Source organism: Enoplosus armatus, chromosome 14 (genome assembly GCF_043641665.1).
Source record: "Enoplosus armatus isolate fEnoArm2 chromosome 14, fEnoArm2.hap1, whole genome shotgun sequence".
NCBI classification, from domain to species: domain Eukaryota; kingdom Metazoa; phylum Chordata; class Actinopteri; order Centrarchiformes; family Enoplosidae; genus Enoplosus; species Enoplosus armatus.
Genome location: NC_092193.1, coordinates 16302774 through 16319941, shown reverse-complemented (window position 1 = coordinate 16319941; position 17168 = coordinate 16302774). Strand labels below are relative to the sequence as shown.

Here is a 17168-nt window from a genome sequence, read left to right as displayed (position 1 = left end):
CAAAGAAAACCATTATATGGGACTACGCTGTTGGGAAGCTCTGAATTCAAAAGAAAGTTGGCTTTAACCATGTTATAGACCACAACTTTTGACAAGAGTTGAAGATGACAACAACTACTGTTGTGTCACGTCGTGGGAAAGACCCAAAACACAAACCAGTCTTGAAAAAGTGATGTTGTTGGATCTATGTGCAAAAAGGGTTAGACACAGTGCATGTTAGACCAGGTCCACATTACAGTGGATACATCTGAAACCACCATTTACATGTGAAAACAACTTTTCAACTATTTTCCTTTTAACATTCTCCATCCACACTGCACAAAAACGTAAAAACAACAAGAAAACTGCATCTGGTCATCAGTGGATAGAGTTTGCTCATCCGACCACATACAATCAATATACAATATACTGTTCAGATATTTCCCAAATACAAAAACCTGTTATCAAAAGACCAATATGCCATACTAAGGTGACGTGATAACAAGTGAACCATTTCCATGACAATTGAGCAGACTCCGTCTGCTGATGAAAGCCATGAGATGTGGCTGTGGAAAGGTCTGGAAAACGTCCTGTCAGTGGACCTTGTTCAAGCTAAACCTAAACCTTTTTTCTGTAGCCTTCTATTCTCCATCACTTAGTGTGTATCAATATAGCCAAACACACACACACACACACACATTAGAAAATAGTGATTTGATTGCACCTCCTAAGTACTACCTATTAAACAAGGCCAACAATAATTTCTGCCCTGTTGCACCAGGAAAGTCACCATCGTTTTATACTTGCAAAGTTGTCTCACACCATGAAACATGAATACAGATCAATGGCAACAGCTGTATTGTAATTGGCTGTATTGACACTCAAAGCAAGCTGGAGGCGATAGAATGTTTGCTTCATTAACAACAAGACTGCCCGTTCATGTCTGTGCAGGCACACATCATCGCATTACTTGTACAGCTGCTTATTAAGTGCACACAACAACAAACAGTTTTTTTAAGGTTTTAACAAAGCAGTTGCTGTGAGCAGGCTGTGTGAATTTATTTCATCATAGCTGCACAGGCTTTGATTATAGTTTCAGAGTTGAATGAGACAGCCAGAGATACAAGTGGCAGCTGACAGGCCTTTGTGTCAGCCACAGCAGTTCTTGACCATGTTAACTGAGAGCATTACTGGAGCAGCTACAATGAGTACAACTCAGACACCAACTACGTTAGCAGGAAAATAAGAAGGCTCTATTGATGAAAGAACACAGGTAAAGTGGACAGGGGTCCCTCATCAGTCCAGCCTTACAAGAGTCAAACATCCACTCCAGCTGACAGAGGAACAACAGTCACATGAACCTACTCTGAAACTGACACTCCGAGGTAGCTAGCAGGCAGAGTCATATGACAGCGTAAAACAAATGACCACAGGAAATGCTGCCTCTGGCCATAATGGAAAATAAATCCTACGCGAAAAAGGAAAAAAAAAATTAAAAACACAAAAAAGGAAAAAAATCGAACAAAACAGGAACAGAATTCCGCTCTGATCTCATCAATGACTACAGGAATTATTACTTAAACAATGCTGGATACACATACATAAAACAGGGGCTAAAGAAGAAGAAACAAACTGGAGAGGGCACAAACATTCTGAATGTGGTGACCATCTGGTGGATCTGCATACAGCAGCTAGTTAAACCCAGCTCCTGTCACAGCCCACTGCCCACACATACACTTTCTACAGGACACCAGCTTGTCAATGCCCAGGCTTGTTGAAAATACAACTAACATGGGATCAGAGGCCCAGATTCTGCATTAATGAGGCTCATTGTTTTCACCGCTTGTATATGATGAGCAGGGCATAAGCCTCTGCATGTTCCATTTGTCTCTGGTGCAGTGGGTGAGTCAAGAACGAGAAAGAGAGATTATTCAGATTTTTGATCCTCTCAGTGAGACAGCATAGCTTAGCTGACCGGGGCAGAGGGCAGCAGAGACCATCCGCATGCTCATCTTTCCCCTTTGACCATCTTTAAGCCAAACATCTGGCACCGCAGTAATGCAGAGAGCCAATATTTCTCAATGAAATCAAAGCTCCTCTCCTTTTGCTTTGCGCTATTAAACACACAGCCAAGGTCATCTGTCGATCAGGCGTGCTGTCAATGACTCAACACACAAAAACAGGGAGGTTTTTCGGAAATATAAAAGAGAAATGTTCAGTGTATCAAACTCAGTTATGTGGGAACACGAAAGCCACCTATATAAACAATATAATCTACAGTATATGAATTTACAGTGACTTTTGGACTCATGTACATCAGGGCAGTTTGCCATGGCCACCACAATATCAACGAAGTGTAACAGTACATCACATAGTATAAGATAGAGAGGCAGAGCAAGGTCAGGTTCTCCAATACAGACAGTACTTACCTACTCCACAATGAAATAAGCAAACATTGATAGCAATGACTTCAGTGCTGGTTTGACGGCCCTTTCAGACAGTAACATTGCTGAAGTCTTCTATTTGATTAGGTCTTGTCTTTTGACTTTCACACAGTTCTGTTTATGGTAGAGCTCAATGTTCAAATATAACAGAACACTTTTACAGATAAAAAGAAAGAATCAATGCCTGCACCACTGGCACATGAGACAAGGAAAATGTGAAGTCCTATTTCTCCTCACAGTGAGAGCAACAGCTGGAGAACAAGTGATGAGTTGAAAAGAAAGCGACGACACCGAGGAAGAAATGCATTCTCTGTTCTCTCACAGGCAGATGAAAGTTATTCTGCAGTATGTTTATCTCCATGGCTTGACTGCTTCAGAAGCCCCTTGGATGTTTAAGCACCAATATATTTTCTCAACAATTTCATAATTGACTATGTATATTCAGATATTTAGACGTTATCATGACATTTGAGCCAAGGAGGAATTTACAGAAATATTACTAGGCCCTGTGTCAGGAAATTGGCAGAGCAACTTATAAATAAAAATAAAAATAGAATTTCAAATTTTCAGAACATTAAAGAGTGAGACTTGTGAGCTTACGACAAATATTCCTGATGACAATAGTAAAAGCAGAGTCAGCTGCTGATAATCGGTCCTGAGCCATGTGAGCAGTGTGAACTGATTAAGGGCCACACCAGAGCGTCAGCCCTGGCTTCAGCATGCCATCCTGAACCATCATATAAGAGGTTGTTAAAAGAGTAGAGTCCTCCGTCAGAGGAGACTAAGACTAATCCAAACTGGTTAGGTCTATGATTCAAAATTTACTCCAGTTCCATAGCAAAACTTTACATTACAGCCAGTGTGAAGATATCAAGGACACAACACAAGGGAGATAAACATTTTTCTCCAAGCTTTACACTTTAGACAGCATGCTGTCCCTCTGGCCAGGCTCTCACTCGGGTTCAAAACACTGATATTTGTGTTATCTGTACCAAAAGCAGCTCCCTGAGAATGTTTTCCTGGAAAATACACTCTCCAGGGTGCACAGGCAAGAAAGTTTTAAAATAGTTAGAGGGAAATCTTCTAGCCCCCTCTGCTGGATTTTGACAACTGTTTCAGGGCACCTACACAGTGTGACATAAGCCCCCCCCCCCATCAGTTCAGGTCCGCCATCATTACTTTTCTAAATATGGACTCAAAAAGTCAGGATATCCAACATTACAAGGAAATAACACTGAGTCATAACGAACACCCAAACATACCAGGGGTATTTTTAAATGGAAATTGGACAACGTGCCTTTTCAACATCTTACATAGGGCATTGCAAAACTGCATCTTCAGTTGAAGTGAGTTTCATCATCTAAATCTCAAAATGCCATTTCCTCTCTTCTACAACAGCACATGAGAAAATAAATACACTGGCTTTCATCTATTTGGTTAACACATCTGTCAATAGTGAGGCAACCCACATGGGCTGGTTTTAGGTAGCAGAAAGAGAACAACGAACACTGGATGTACAAGAAAACCTGATTAAACTTTTCCCATAACATCCGGTGCTCTGGTTAAGTGAATGAAAAACCAATTTAATATCAGACACAGACAGGTTTTGAGACGCCAACACACAGCTTGACATCCTACCGGTTCAGCGGAGAGACTAGAAAATAAAATCCAAAAAACAGATTGAAATAGACAGACGGTTAACTGGCAGTCAGCACAGAGAGGCAGACAGCAAAACAGAGACAGATTTGCTCAATAAAACAGATAAAAACACATGTAGCTTTCAATGGGCGATGACAGATGGATGATCAGGTGATGAATAAAATGTTACAAACACTCAGACTGGAGATGTCACTTACGAGGCTTCTGGCCCCATACGTGTAGATGTAGCTTCCCGGAGGAGTAGTAAATAAAGCCCAGGACCAGCATGGGGCACAGGACGAACAGCAGCTTGTGTGTGGGCTTCATGGTCTTCAGTCATTCACATGGCACCATCCAGGTCATCACCTGAAATGACAAGAGGGGACAGGGACATAGTATTTATACACACCCAAAAGACAAATTCATCTGTCAGCAACAAGGAAACAAAACTGACAAAACCAACAAGGCAATAGGCAATACATACAGCAAGAGCTAAGAGGAACGCACACACACACAGAGGGAGTGGGGAAGGAGGGACTAGGTGTCTCTTCCCTTGGTTACATACACAACCGCTCTCTAATGATTTCAACATTAACTGCTATTATTGATAAATATTGATTGTTCCAATTAGAGAAAGAACATACATTCTTGTGGTCACTATGTTTTGTGAAACAGTGGACATGGTGGCTACACGCTACTACTTATCAGTTGTCAAAGCATCCCTTAAACAACATTCTCCACAAACAGTAATGTTTACAGGAAGCCACACCCTGCCTGCTGCAGATGCTGCATATGTCAGCTATGTGATAAAGGGGGTCTGTGTTACCCAATCATCGTTGTTGGCTCATTCAGACAGTGATAAAAAAAAAAGTCCCTTTAGGTAATCTCAGTTAACCTTAACCGACCTGCCTCAGACACACAAGATCGCGATATGGACTGTACAGATTATACATATATCAAACCAGCAAAATATGCCACACAACACGCAGTGAATCATGTCCAGTCTACATGTCGCCTGACAGCAGACAAGACAACCCATTACTCATCTGTGTGGTCTGGTCTCTGTTTTGAACAAACTCTGCCTGTTTTGAACAAACTCTGCTAATTACCTCACTGACTTATGGACTGTAACTCAGCACTGCGCAATTGCATTCAAACCCCAGACACATTTCTTTTTATCTTAGCATGATATACAGCTTTCATTAAAAACAGGCCCTGCTGAAACACAACATGCTGTGCAGAATTTCTCAGATGTGACATGTTTGGAAAATTATATATCAAATTCCGTCTGGGGCAACTATGCTTCATCCTGAGGACTGCTAGAGGCAAGTGCAAATGAGGGACTATAAAGCACAGGGAGGTGTCTGAGCAGAGCTGAGCTCAGATAAGACTGTAATACCTCTGCAAAACCATGCATTTCAAAAGAGCAGTTCAGAGCAGCTCATAATCCACATGAGGCAACAGATGCTATCCACCGGGTTAAAAAAAACAACCTGTTAATACTCTACTGGTTCCCTAAAATAAAATGCAACCTGTTGATACTATGTGGCTTATCTTCCAAAAAACACAACTCTCCAACCAATACCTCTATAGGTTGACTAAATAAACTGCAAATTGTCCATACTTTGAAAGTTACCTGACAAACTGACATGAGGTCAGATTGTTCACTCATATTGACTGGGCTTTTACTGTATATGTCAATGTATCCAAATGTACACCAGCATGCAGCTACACCAGTGCAACTCTTTGGAGTCCAGTGAAAACATAGGGTTAATTTCCCCCTTTCAGATATTGCATTACTAGATTACCTGCAACAGAAGAGTGTTCAAACATTATGCAACTAACTGGAAATTACAATCAGGCTATATTATAAAAGTAAAGCAAAAAATGTGATTGAGCAGGGGGGAAACGACCATAACCACGACCGTCGGTAACAGTGCCACAGTGTGATGTTTTACCTTCTCACATCAATGTGTAGCGGTTTCAGAAGCACTGACTGACCCCTCGCACCACTCTCGTCTCTTCTGCATTTATTTCAAGCCATGTCGAAGATTAGTTAGGTCTCTAACGGTAACGTTACCTCGCTAACTAGGTAAACTACGCGACTCGTTAACTGCAAACGAAGTTCAGCAGCTAGCAAGACAAACATAACGGAACTTTGCGATGCCATAATTCAAGTCTCTCCGGATACAATGTGTACTTACTGATTACCTGTGGGTTTATCTCACTTTGAAGGCTCCGTTTACGCTGAAGTTGTAAAGAGAAAATACGAACCTAGCTAACGTTTGCCAGAGGATTACAATCAGAGAAGGTAAACACTGGAGAAAAGACGAAAGAGAATATCAAACAGCTAGCGGGAGGGTTGCTGTTAGCTTAGGTTAGCCAGTCGCTATGCTAACAACGCTACGTTGGCATAGTAGGAAATTTGCCTTGATCCCGGCGGCAGGCCTGCAGTGTAACAACACAAGAGCAATCAGTGGCCGAAACAGTCCACACATGTAGGAGGAATAATGGTATGTAACAACACCGAGTGTACCAACGCCTCACAAGACAACAATGCTGAGGTAATCCGGCGGAGGTTAGAGAACCCTGGACCAACGGTTTGTCAGAATTAACCACCACCATCATTGTCGAGTAAAACACGGCGTAGCAACATTTCCAATTGATTGGGTTAATTGTAGACATTACCTTTTCTTTTCTTCTGAGTCCTCGGCACAGAAACAACACCAGTCTTAGTTTAAATAATGGATTGGCCGATAAAACGACCGTGTTCTCCCTCCTCTCCAAGCCATCGTAATGAAATCCGTGAAAGTAACCCGGGTCTGTAAGAACAAGACGACCGGTCTGACTGCGCGTTTCCCCTACACTGTCTTAACAGCTCTGCCTCGCATCAAGACTGGTACAATGAAAAAGCACCCCCCCCCCCCACCTCCTCCATCAACATTATCATCCGCAGCAGCCGCTCGCTGGTGTACAGCTAAAGAGCGTGACACCCACAGTCGCATGAGGTGCCTCTATATTATGATGGCCCCCTCCTGTTTTAACAGAGCTAATATGAATGCACCTTTTCATCTGGTTCTTCACGTGGTGCCCCCCCCCCCGCACGTCAGCTGTTAACATCGCATTGTAGCAGACACATCGACCCCCCACCCAACTGTAACCCTGTCCCTGCTCGGCAGCAGTAAAAGAGATGCAATAATGTACAGAGCTTGTCGAACTGCCTGCCCCACACTAATGGTATGTGCTTGCTCAGCACTATTTTTTGGATTGACTGTACAGGTGTGAGAGGCATGTTTTTATCCTACAGTCATGGTTGAATTTGCTGAAATCCAAAGACCAGTTATTAGTGGTGAAGAAAAGTTGAATATTTTGTAGGTATGAAAGGTATTAAAAAAAAACAACAATAATGTATTAAGTATGACTGGTCTCAGATCACAGCCCCACACCTACAGGAGCCATAGTCACTGAGGGCTCATCATTCATACTAGGAAACTACTTCAACCAGCGTCATGCATGCATGCATACACACCTGCATATAGAAAGCAAATAACGCACTCATGTATAAGAAGTAACAGGAATCACTCATGTAGCCTATATACAGCCGCTGTCAGGCTTGTAATAGCACAAGATTTGCTCTCTACTCAAGTCTTGCACGTCAATCAATATTCTTTCAGTATGAGATATAAATAACCTTAATTGTTTGTTTGTAATTTTCTGTTATTAATGAGACCTGCCCTTTTAAAAAGATTCTTGTCTCAGTGCCGGACAAAGTTAAACCACAATCTGCCATCACAGATGTTATTTTAAAGGAGAATATTAAATCACTGTACATGAAATATGAGTTATCAACTCATGAATGGATGGAATGTAACAAAGTAAGTAGTAATTCGAGATATTTGTACTTTACTTGAGTTTGATTTCCATTTTATGTAACTTTATACTTCTGGTCCGCTACATCTCAGAGGCAAATATTGTACTTTTTACCCCACTACATTTGTCTGACTGCTTTAGTTACTTTTCAGGTTACAATTTTTTTGATACCCTTCTTGTCCAGTGATAAACTGGAGGATTAAACCCTTCATGGGTTGAGAAAACTCTCCTACTTCTTAGACTGAATAAACTATTAAAAACACCCTTGAATTAGCTGGAAGACAGATCTTGTATGTCATCCGCAATGCCAGTCGGGCTTTTACCCTATCATGTGGCTGCTCACAGCAGACTGTTGTATGGCAGCAGATCCATAGTCCTGTCCTTCACACCTGCTCGGGTTACTCTGTTAATTCAGTTTTCCCTCGGATCTTTTGCGTCTTGTTTGTGCCCTGACATTCACAAGGCCTTGTGTCCTACATAAGCAGTTGTTGGGCTGAGAGCCAAGGGTGGGGGGTCCTTCCGTTTTTGCCCTGCAAAGAGAGTGGCAGAGTACCATACCGATCTATTAATATTAAATCAAGCAGGAAATACAATCTGCTCACCCACTGTTCTCCATCTGGGGTCAGGAGATTAGCAGGAGCCAGGAGAATAAAATACATACACAAGCAAACACCAAGATATGCACACACACACACACACACATATATACACAAGCTTATTGAAGTGTCCCAGGATCATAGGCTTTTTTTCAAAGCTGGTGTGGGACCCCTGGCAGTTGGCAGCACTTCATGGCCTTTGGCACATGGATCATTCGTTTATATCACACATACAAGAGGGAATGATCAGTATCCACAAAAAACAATGCAAGGAGCTGAAATTGAAAGCACACTGTTATTTGTTTGTCTGCCAGTAAGGAGCTGTGCTCCTGAAGGGGAAAACACGGTTTGTTTTATGCGTCCACAGATTGTAATGCATTCGCTTCACTGTACATCCTGAGACTAGTTGCCACAACGAAGGCACATCCGAATTAATTTGATCCTTCGGGGCTAGAAACGCGGCTCAATCGTTTTTACGATTGTCATTTTCCTGCTTTCCCTCCGTCATGCTCTCTTCCTCTAATGCTCTAATTATTTTCAAATTGGCTAGGGTACAAATAACAGACCAGTGTATTCTTGAGTGACAGGTCTGTCATGATAACAGAAATACATACTCCAGCGAAAATGAAATGCTTCAGCCAGAGTGGATTTTGGAATCAGTGCCACTAGCAGCGATACCATCAGGTCCATCACTGGAATTAGCATTTCATCTTCTCCCCCACTTAAGCCCACTCCAGGAGCTTAAAGGTACAACAGATCAGTGGGTGGTGGAAACAGTGACATGATGTTTAGGAAAATGTAATACCATTCATGTGCTTTTTGAGGGGGCATTTCTATCCTTCACTTTGTAAGTGATAATTCTGGGAGATAACAGCTGTGCAAAAGCTCAACACCAGGAAAGAAGCTCACCAGAGATTGTAAACTGATCAAATCTGTGCCTACTGTAACCCCTACTGTCCACAAAGGCTGGGCAATGAATCCCCCTTTAAAAGGACTTAATCTGGATTCTTGTCTTTCACTGCTATTGCAACCAACATCATCTAGTTTAACATGCAACATAGATTCACAAGTGTGTTTTTATCCCCTGTACAATACGTCGCACATAGTATCTAGAATGTTCTAATGTTCTCACGACTGAACAGAATAACTAACCACATCTCTAAACAAACTTTCCCATGTTTGATCATCTTTCTGAGTGAAATTCCTACGTGAGTAGAGCCAGACTTTACTTTGGCAAAATGAATAATTGATTGTTGTGTCATCTGAATCATAGATGAACTATCTGCTCGATGGTGTGGCTTTTGCTCTAGTGGGCAGGCAGCAGGAAATAACCAAGTGCTAATGGGATACAGATAGATCCCATACATACAGGGGCAGACTAGAGCGACGGCATCTGAATGAACAACATTTTCACTTCCCATTTATTTTGTTTATATGCTGTGCAAGGCACCATCTTGACTACAGCCACTTGTTTAGCACTTCCCCTAGGGGAAGACAGAACCCTGTGAAGCCAATTGTCATTCTTCCTCAATCTAAGGAACAAAAGCACATTTTAGTGTCGCAATAATTAAAGACCTCTCAAAGAAAAGTTCCTTTTTTTAATGTCCTCTGACATCTGGCATAGTCACTTGTTATTATGTACAGAGACGTCATTATCTGTATCTGTTTGACCAACAAAATAATCGGTCTCTGTATTTGGATATAAGACTGGAAACGGGCATGGTTTATACTTTAGTCACATGAAATGGGGCAAATGTTGTATTTTCTAACCTAATATTCATTGGCAATATGATTTTCGTGCCTTCAAAGCATCACATTAATTTAATATTGGCATATAATTAATTCTGAAATATATTTCCACATCCTCATACTGTACTTTTCATCTCTCTCTCTCTCTTTTTTACCTAAATAATGACGCACAAATTCAGGTTGAAGAAATATCTGTTTCCATCACACTATTTGTGTTTTCCCTAATAACGGATTCGGGTACATCCCTACTTGTTATGTACTCAGTGATCATTGTGTTCAGAAATTTGGACAAAGGTAATCGAACCTTATTAGACTATTAAATCAGGAATGTAGGCTAACTGCAAATTAAGCTAATTTAGACACAGAAATTGATGTTACACTGTTGCTATCTAACTTAGTACTTAAAGGAATCATTTGACATTTTGGGAAATAGGCCTATTTACTTGCTTGCCAAATGTTAAAAGAGAAAATTGATATTAATCATGTGTGTTTGCTAAATATGAAGCTAGAGCCAGGTTAGCATAGAGGATGGTTCGCTTAGTTTAGCATAAAGGCAACTTTAAATGGCAGGCAAAGAGATGAGAATGTGAGATGATGTGTAAAGCAGTAGTCACCTTTCCAGTCAAGAGTTTCAACACAAGGCAAAACCTCACTCTCTGTTTATCTGTTCCTTCCCATTCAAACACTTACTCACTATCTCTCTCCCATGCATGACGCCATTAAACACATATAATGTGTCTCCAAAGTGAACAGGGTTGTGGTTATTCAGTAATGAATCAACAGATTAAATCAATTTAGAAACGGCTGTATTGAGCTTTAATTTAGGTATCTGTGCTGTTTATAGATACTTTATCATTTCATGGGAAATCATTTTAATAGCAATAGTTCTGCATTTTGGGGAAGCGACTAACTTGTTTTCTTGCCGAGAGTTAGATGAGAAGATTAATACCACTCTCACCTCTGTATGTTAAATAGAAAGCTACAGCCAGGAGATGGTTAGCTTTGCTTAAATGTTGAAAACGGGGAAACAGCTTGCCGGGCCTACCAGCTCCTCTAAAGCTCACAATGAATAACATGTCAACAAATCATGTTTGTTTTATCTGTGCACAAACGGAAATGTGAAAATGACAAGTCGTGGTGTTTTTGGTGAGTTATGTGCTGTAGCTGTTTCGTGGCTCCAGCTCCATATGGGAACGTGGTGTCGATCCTCACATCTAACTCTTGGCAACAAATCAAATAAGTATATTTTACTTTAATAATAATAATACAGTAGTTAATTTGTATCCAAAGTTAAGCATTAATCCTTCAAATTCTATAAAGTTCAATACATTTCAACCCCTTGCTAAAGCTCCTGCAAAAAGGTCTGAATGTTCAAATATCAAATAAAAGATTAGAAGATAAAAGAATTGTAAAATACTAAATTATCTGATATAAAATGTAAACTATACATGGCTTTCTTTTTGACTGTACTGCTTACAGAGTCACTTTCTACCTTCCTGGAGTCCACCAGGGAACTTATTTTAAGCCCCACTAGGCCAAGGTCATGGATTCATCCTTGGCCCACAAATGATTCCTGTTTTTGTTTCAGGCCTCTATCTGTGCTCATGCTGATACTGTATTTTAGGAGACAGATTACATGGAAAAAAACATTCCCACGCAAACAGAGAAACAAACACTACTTCTCCCTGCTGGAAATATTTTTTGGATGATATCATGTGCATCATGGCTTTTTAAAACTTCTCATTTTTATCATATCTGACAGTGGAAGACTGGCACATCAGCTGAGCTGTTGCTTTTAGGTTCATCCCTTTAACAGAGATATCGCTCTGGGAAACATTTTGTCTCATGAAATATGTCTCTGTGGTTTATGACCTTAAATTACCCCAAAGGTAGAAATAGACATTACCTTTTCAGCTGTGGCTGTCAAGTCCTTAAAGTATTAGTATCGAAAATGTACTGCTGAATAAATGATCAAACGCTCACATAGAGCAGTATTTCCAAAAGAGAGAGGAAACAGGAAGACACAATTTGATTTGGTCACAGTCCTTTTAGCACTCTCTGCAAATATTAGTCAACCAATCACAGGGAGGATTTGATCCCATTTAAACACAAGCAGCACAGTACATTTGTGCTGTCTGCAAACATTTGTTAACCAATGACAGGGTGGGTAGGAAAACCTTTTTGGCCTGACACACTTTAAAAGTATGGCAAACTATTCTGACAAGCACATAAAAAGATAACTGTTATCTGGCTATCCAGTATTGTTTCATGACATGTCTGGGGGTCGGATGCAGCAGAAAACGAGGAGATTAAAGGAGAAATTTGTTGTTACCTTTGTACCAGAGGTTAGCAAGCACGCTGCAAGCTTGTTTAAATCAGTTTGTATTGTGGGATTTGGATCATTTGTACAATCACTGGCATATTTTTTTAAACAACAAGATTTAGTGAAAAACGTAACATATTAGTAATTAACTATTATATAAGAAGCTACTATGTGTTGTGTCACCACTTCCATGTTTGACAGGGTCAAGGTCAAGTGTGTGTGTGTGTTAGGGGGATATGGTTAGGGTTAGGGCACTGTTTGTTATTTATCTTATCTTATTCTTTTACCTTTATATTTTTACATGCTTGTTGTCTGTCAGATTATATGTTATATGTTAAAAAAATGTAGCACCATCAGACCACGGCAAATTCCTTGTAATGTATGTTACTTGGCAATAAACAGATTCTGATTCTGATTCTGATTCTGATAGAAGGGGGACTGCATATTGTACATGTGCTGTGGGACCATTTCACAGACCTGAGCTGTTATCTGAGCTTCTGAATGTGAAGACATTTTCAAAAAGTTTGTTTCAAAAGTCAAACTCTTCAAAAAGTATGTAGGACACAGACATATTACTCATTCTTTTAGAAAACTCAGCATGTGACATTTGCAAGATGGTAAATATTTTACCCCCCAGCCATAACTCTACAACTCACAAAGCACAACAGAAAGCACACTATAGGGTCAAAGATCTGGTTCATGCAGACCACATTTTAACCAATGCAGGATTTTGAATCGCTGACTGAAAACTCCTTGTAACAGCCTCTCTTTCTCAAACCATGTGATCTTGAAAATTTGGCGACTTTGGCATTTCATCTGTGGTAGGAACAGTATCATACGGTAGATTTCCAACCATGCCAGACCAGGGCTGGTGGCTCTGGAACCGGGAAAGATGGCGTGCTTGCAGACGCAAGATTGCTCAGACGATTATGGGCTCGATCCATCACGTGATAAAGTAGAGCCTCGGGGAAACCTATGGGCTTACATTGCTGCTGTCTGCTGCCTAATGAGGTGGCAACAACAGGAAGTCCCATTAGAATGAAACAGAAATATCTCAATAGCAGCATAGTACGTGTTTGTATAGAAAATGGGAGATAAAGACAGTTTTTTCTAACAGACAGGATTCATATGATAATTAGTTAATTAGCTTTGATGTCAGCATCATAAGCAGCGAGCAATGTAGGGCAAATAAATGACTTTAACAAAGCCAAAAGAATAACATGTAACACAGCAGAATATACTTGAAATACAGTATATAGTACATTTTGAAATCTGTACTATAAATCAGCAAATGGTACCATAAACAGAAAAGTCAGTTACAGTTACTATTTATGTATTGGCAGCTACTTGCACAAAACTAGGCTTCTGTCGATGTGTTAATCTATTTATCAACTCATGCTTTCACACCTTCACACATGTAGACTTTCTGTCTCTGCCCTGGAAATACACACACACACACCCACACCCACACACACACACACACACCCACACCCACACACACACACACACACACACACACACACTTTCTTTCACATCCTTGTGTGTGTATGTACATGCACATACTTGAGGTTTCCATTCAGGGCGGCTGTATAGGACTGCAGGAGCAGCTGTAAAAATGCTGCAAAGCTTTTATGTGTGTGAGGGGGCTTGCAAAGTAGAAGGAAGTGAAAAAGCAGCAGGCAGGTTGTGACAAGCACCGTGCACACACACTATGGATAAAAGACAAGTGATTTGCCTAAGGTCAGAAAACTGCCACTAGTCATTTGGCATTGCACATGATGTGATTTCATACATTGTACCAGATTTCTCATTTCAGTCAGAATTAAATATGACACACTTCTTGTTACTGTAGCTTTTTGTAGTCAGATTCACTTAAAGTCACATAGAAGCTCTTTTGCTTTTGTTTGCTCCTGTGAAAAAAACTGAGAAGTGAGGCAGCACAAACACAGCTTTTCTGAAACAATTGTGCAAGAGTCCAATAAATTAGGGATTAAATCAGATTTTTCTACACCTGACCTTTTAATGCCATTTGTTTTGTTGATTTTTTTTTTTATCAGAATCATCCACTGATGCAGGCTTAATACAAATTGAGCCAGACAAAATCTAACCATTATCAGTGCAGGAAGGCAGGAAGAAACTGAGTCCTTTGTTTACTCACTGAGGTTGTCAGTAACCCCTGTTTGCACTGACCTGCAGTTCACCTGTGTTCAGAGTGTCGGGCTATGTAACCATGCCTGTGGTCGCTTAGCCCTGAATCAAACTCAACTGTCAACAGCCTTAAATCGCAAAGTGAGAAACACTGTGTGCCTCTGTTGACTAGTGGCTTATGTCTGACTCTCACCTCATGAGGGGCTTTGGTTGGAAAAGTCCACTGTCTCTGACATGGTAATGATTAATGTGAGAGCAAGTAGCTTTTACAAGCACAGAGAACAGATCCAAATCCTGAACGAACAAATAATATCCACAATGGACTGTAGAGGAACGAAATAAAGATCATGGCTTTGAAAGTAGAAGCTACAACCAGCGGATTCTTAATGTCTGTGTCAGCTATAATGCATCTCTCCTTTAAACTAGTTTCACTGAGGCAGAATAATGTTTCCTGTGTTTGCAAGCAATGCACCCCATGACAGTGTTGTATCATTGGCACACTGTCTGCATTTATGTGGTAAAAGGCCTTATCTGATGAAGGAAGACTGGTACAAATACACTATCTGCACCCAGCAGTTGCAACTGCAAATTAGTTGGCATTTAGAAGCATTTACTTCATCACATGTGATATCTCAGACACCAGTGGTCGGTAGTGCTTAATCTCACCAACACAGCTTAACATTTGTTTCTGGTCATTCCAGGAAACCAATACCTACAAACCTCCACATGCGACAACATCTTTCTGTCCACACATGACTCACATACTTCAGATGAATATCATACTACGCACAGAAAAAGAAATGTTTGAAACTGCTACCTACAGCCCTCCGGGAAAGGCTATAAAAAGTTATCAGCAGAGTCAAAAATGAAACTACATACACCAATAAATTACAGTCACTTAAATAGTAAAAGAGTGTTAAAAGAAATACAAAGCAGACCTTTTCCTTTAACCTTCAAACAGTTGGTAAAACTAGAGAAAACCTTTTTAGTTTTTTAGTCTTGACTGTATCCAAGTATGCTAAACTCAAAGAGAAACAAACTCTTGTCACAGCAGCTGAAACATTTTAAACAGCAAGCTAACGCTAACTTTGTAAGCTGCAGCTAGGTAGCTAGCTGAAAAGGCTGAGTCTGAGTAGCTTCCACTGTTTTCAGGTAAGCTAGCTAGCCACACAGTACTCTCTGACTGGAGGTTAAAGGAAAAGTATAACGCTTTATATTTCTTTTTACTCTTCGTTTGAATTATTTAACAGTATTATTTATTGGTGTGTTCAGTTACATCTTCGTCGTCGTCTTTCGTCATCGTTTTCTGTGACCTTTACAGCCTTAAAATATCAAAGATATTGAAATAAAATATTGATCAAGCTGAAGACAGGACAATATTAGTGGGCTAGGAATGATACAGTGGACAGAAAAACACACAAGAGACAAAGTATGCCATGTATGGATGTATAGTGTTACTACTATTTTTACCACTGCTGTTTTTGGGAACCAAGCTCAGTACACTATTGGTTAACACCATTGTCTGAACATCAGACATCAATAGCACAAAGTAACCTGAGCCCGGTCACTTGACTACCATGTGACCGGTGTGAGGCAGTTGCAGACAATAATACCCTACTAGCAGAGGACCTGAGGGAGCCACAGCTGCCGAGTCACAGAGAGGGCTGAAAGACGGTGCGAGGGTTTAGATATGGAGGCACGCTGAGAGACAGAGCGCTGGTGTGAAAACAATAAGCCAGCCCTTTGGTTGCATGTTCCTGCTCCTTTTCCACATCTGAGTGACAAAATGTTAACGTCTGCGTTAATAGATTTTTTTTTGGCCACTTCAGGACGGCGGAAACAAGCTGTAAACATGACACATTATCACTTTTTAAGTTGATATGGTGAAGATGTGAACAGACAGTGGCCTATTTACAGATCCAGCAGATACAAAAGCGACATTAGCATTGATTTAGAGTTGTGTTTCTGGCCACCTGATGAATGTTTTTACTCCACTTTGAGCTCTCTGTTCTGTCTTTAGCAGCTGGGTGCTCCACTATGTTTGTTATCTAGTTGCTAACTTTGTCTGCTGTTTGGTGCTGGGAAGGTAGCATACGACAGGCTTATCAGAGCTTTCTTTGCTGAAAACAGCTGACTGCCGTGGCACAAAAAAAAAATGATGAGAGTGAACCATCGGTAAAGTTTCCATCTTTTAAACAGAAACAAGGAGCTGCAGAGACAGTTGATCATTCTTGGTGGGTTCATCACTATGAGGAAAACCTTTTACATTACACATGGTCATTAAATTCATTGTTATCAAAAACTATTTACTGTAGCCACTTTAAAGAAGACTGAGAATCAGACTAGACAAATGGGAGCAAATATGGGCGGTAAATATGTACACAAAGATGTGGTACACAGAATATTCAGGGCATTTCAGAC

General features: G+C 40.5%; 1 protein-coding gene across 1 annotated transcript in view; it reads right to left on the bottom strand.

The window, feature by feature from the left end:
- The window catches only part of st3gal3b (ST3 beta-galactoside alpha-2,3-sialyltransferase 3b), a 35709-nt gene extending 28918 nt beyond the window's left edge, over window positions 1–6791 (bottom strand). The window contains exons 1-2 of the mRNA XM_070918535.1: window positions 6750–6791; window positions 4280–4427 (exon numbers count right to left, since the gene is read on the bottom strand). Of these exons, the coding sequence (XP_070774636.1) occupies window positions 4280–4388 (109 nt within the window). The 5' untranslated portion in view covers window positions 4389–4427; window positions 6750–6791. The remainder of the gene's footprint in view (window positions 1–4279; window positions 4428–6749) is intronic.
- Window positions 6792–17168: the final 10377 nt, after the last annotated feature.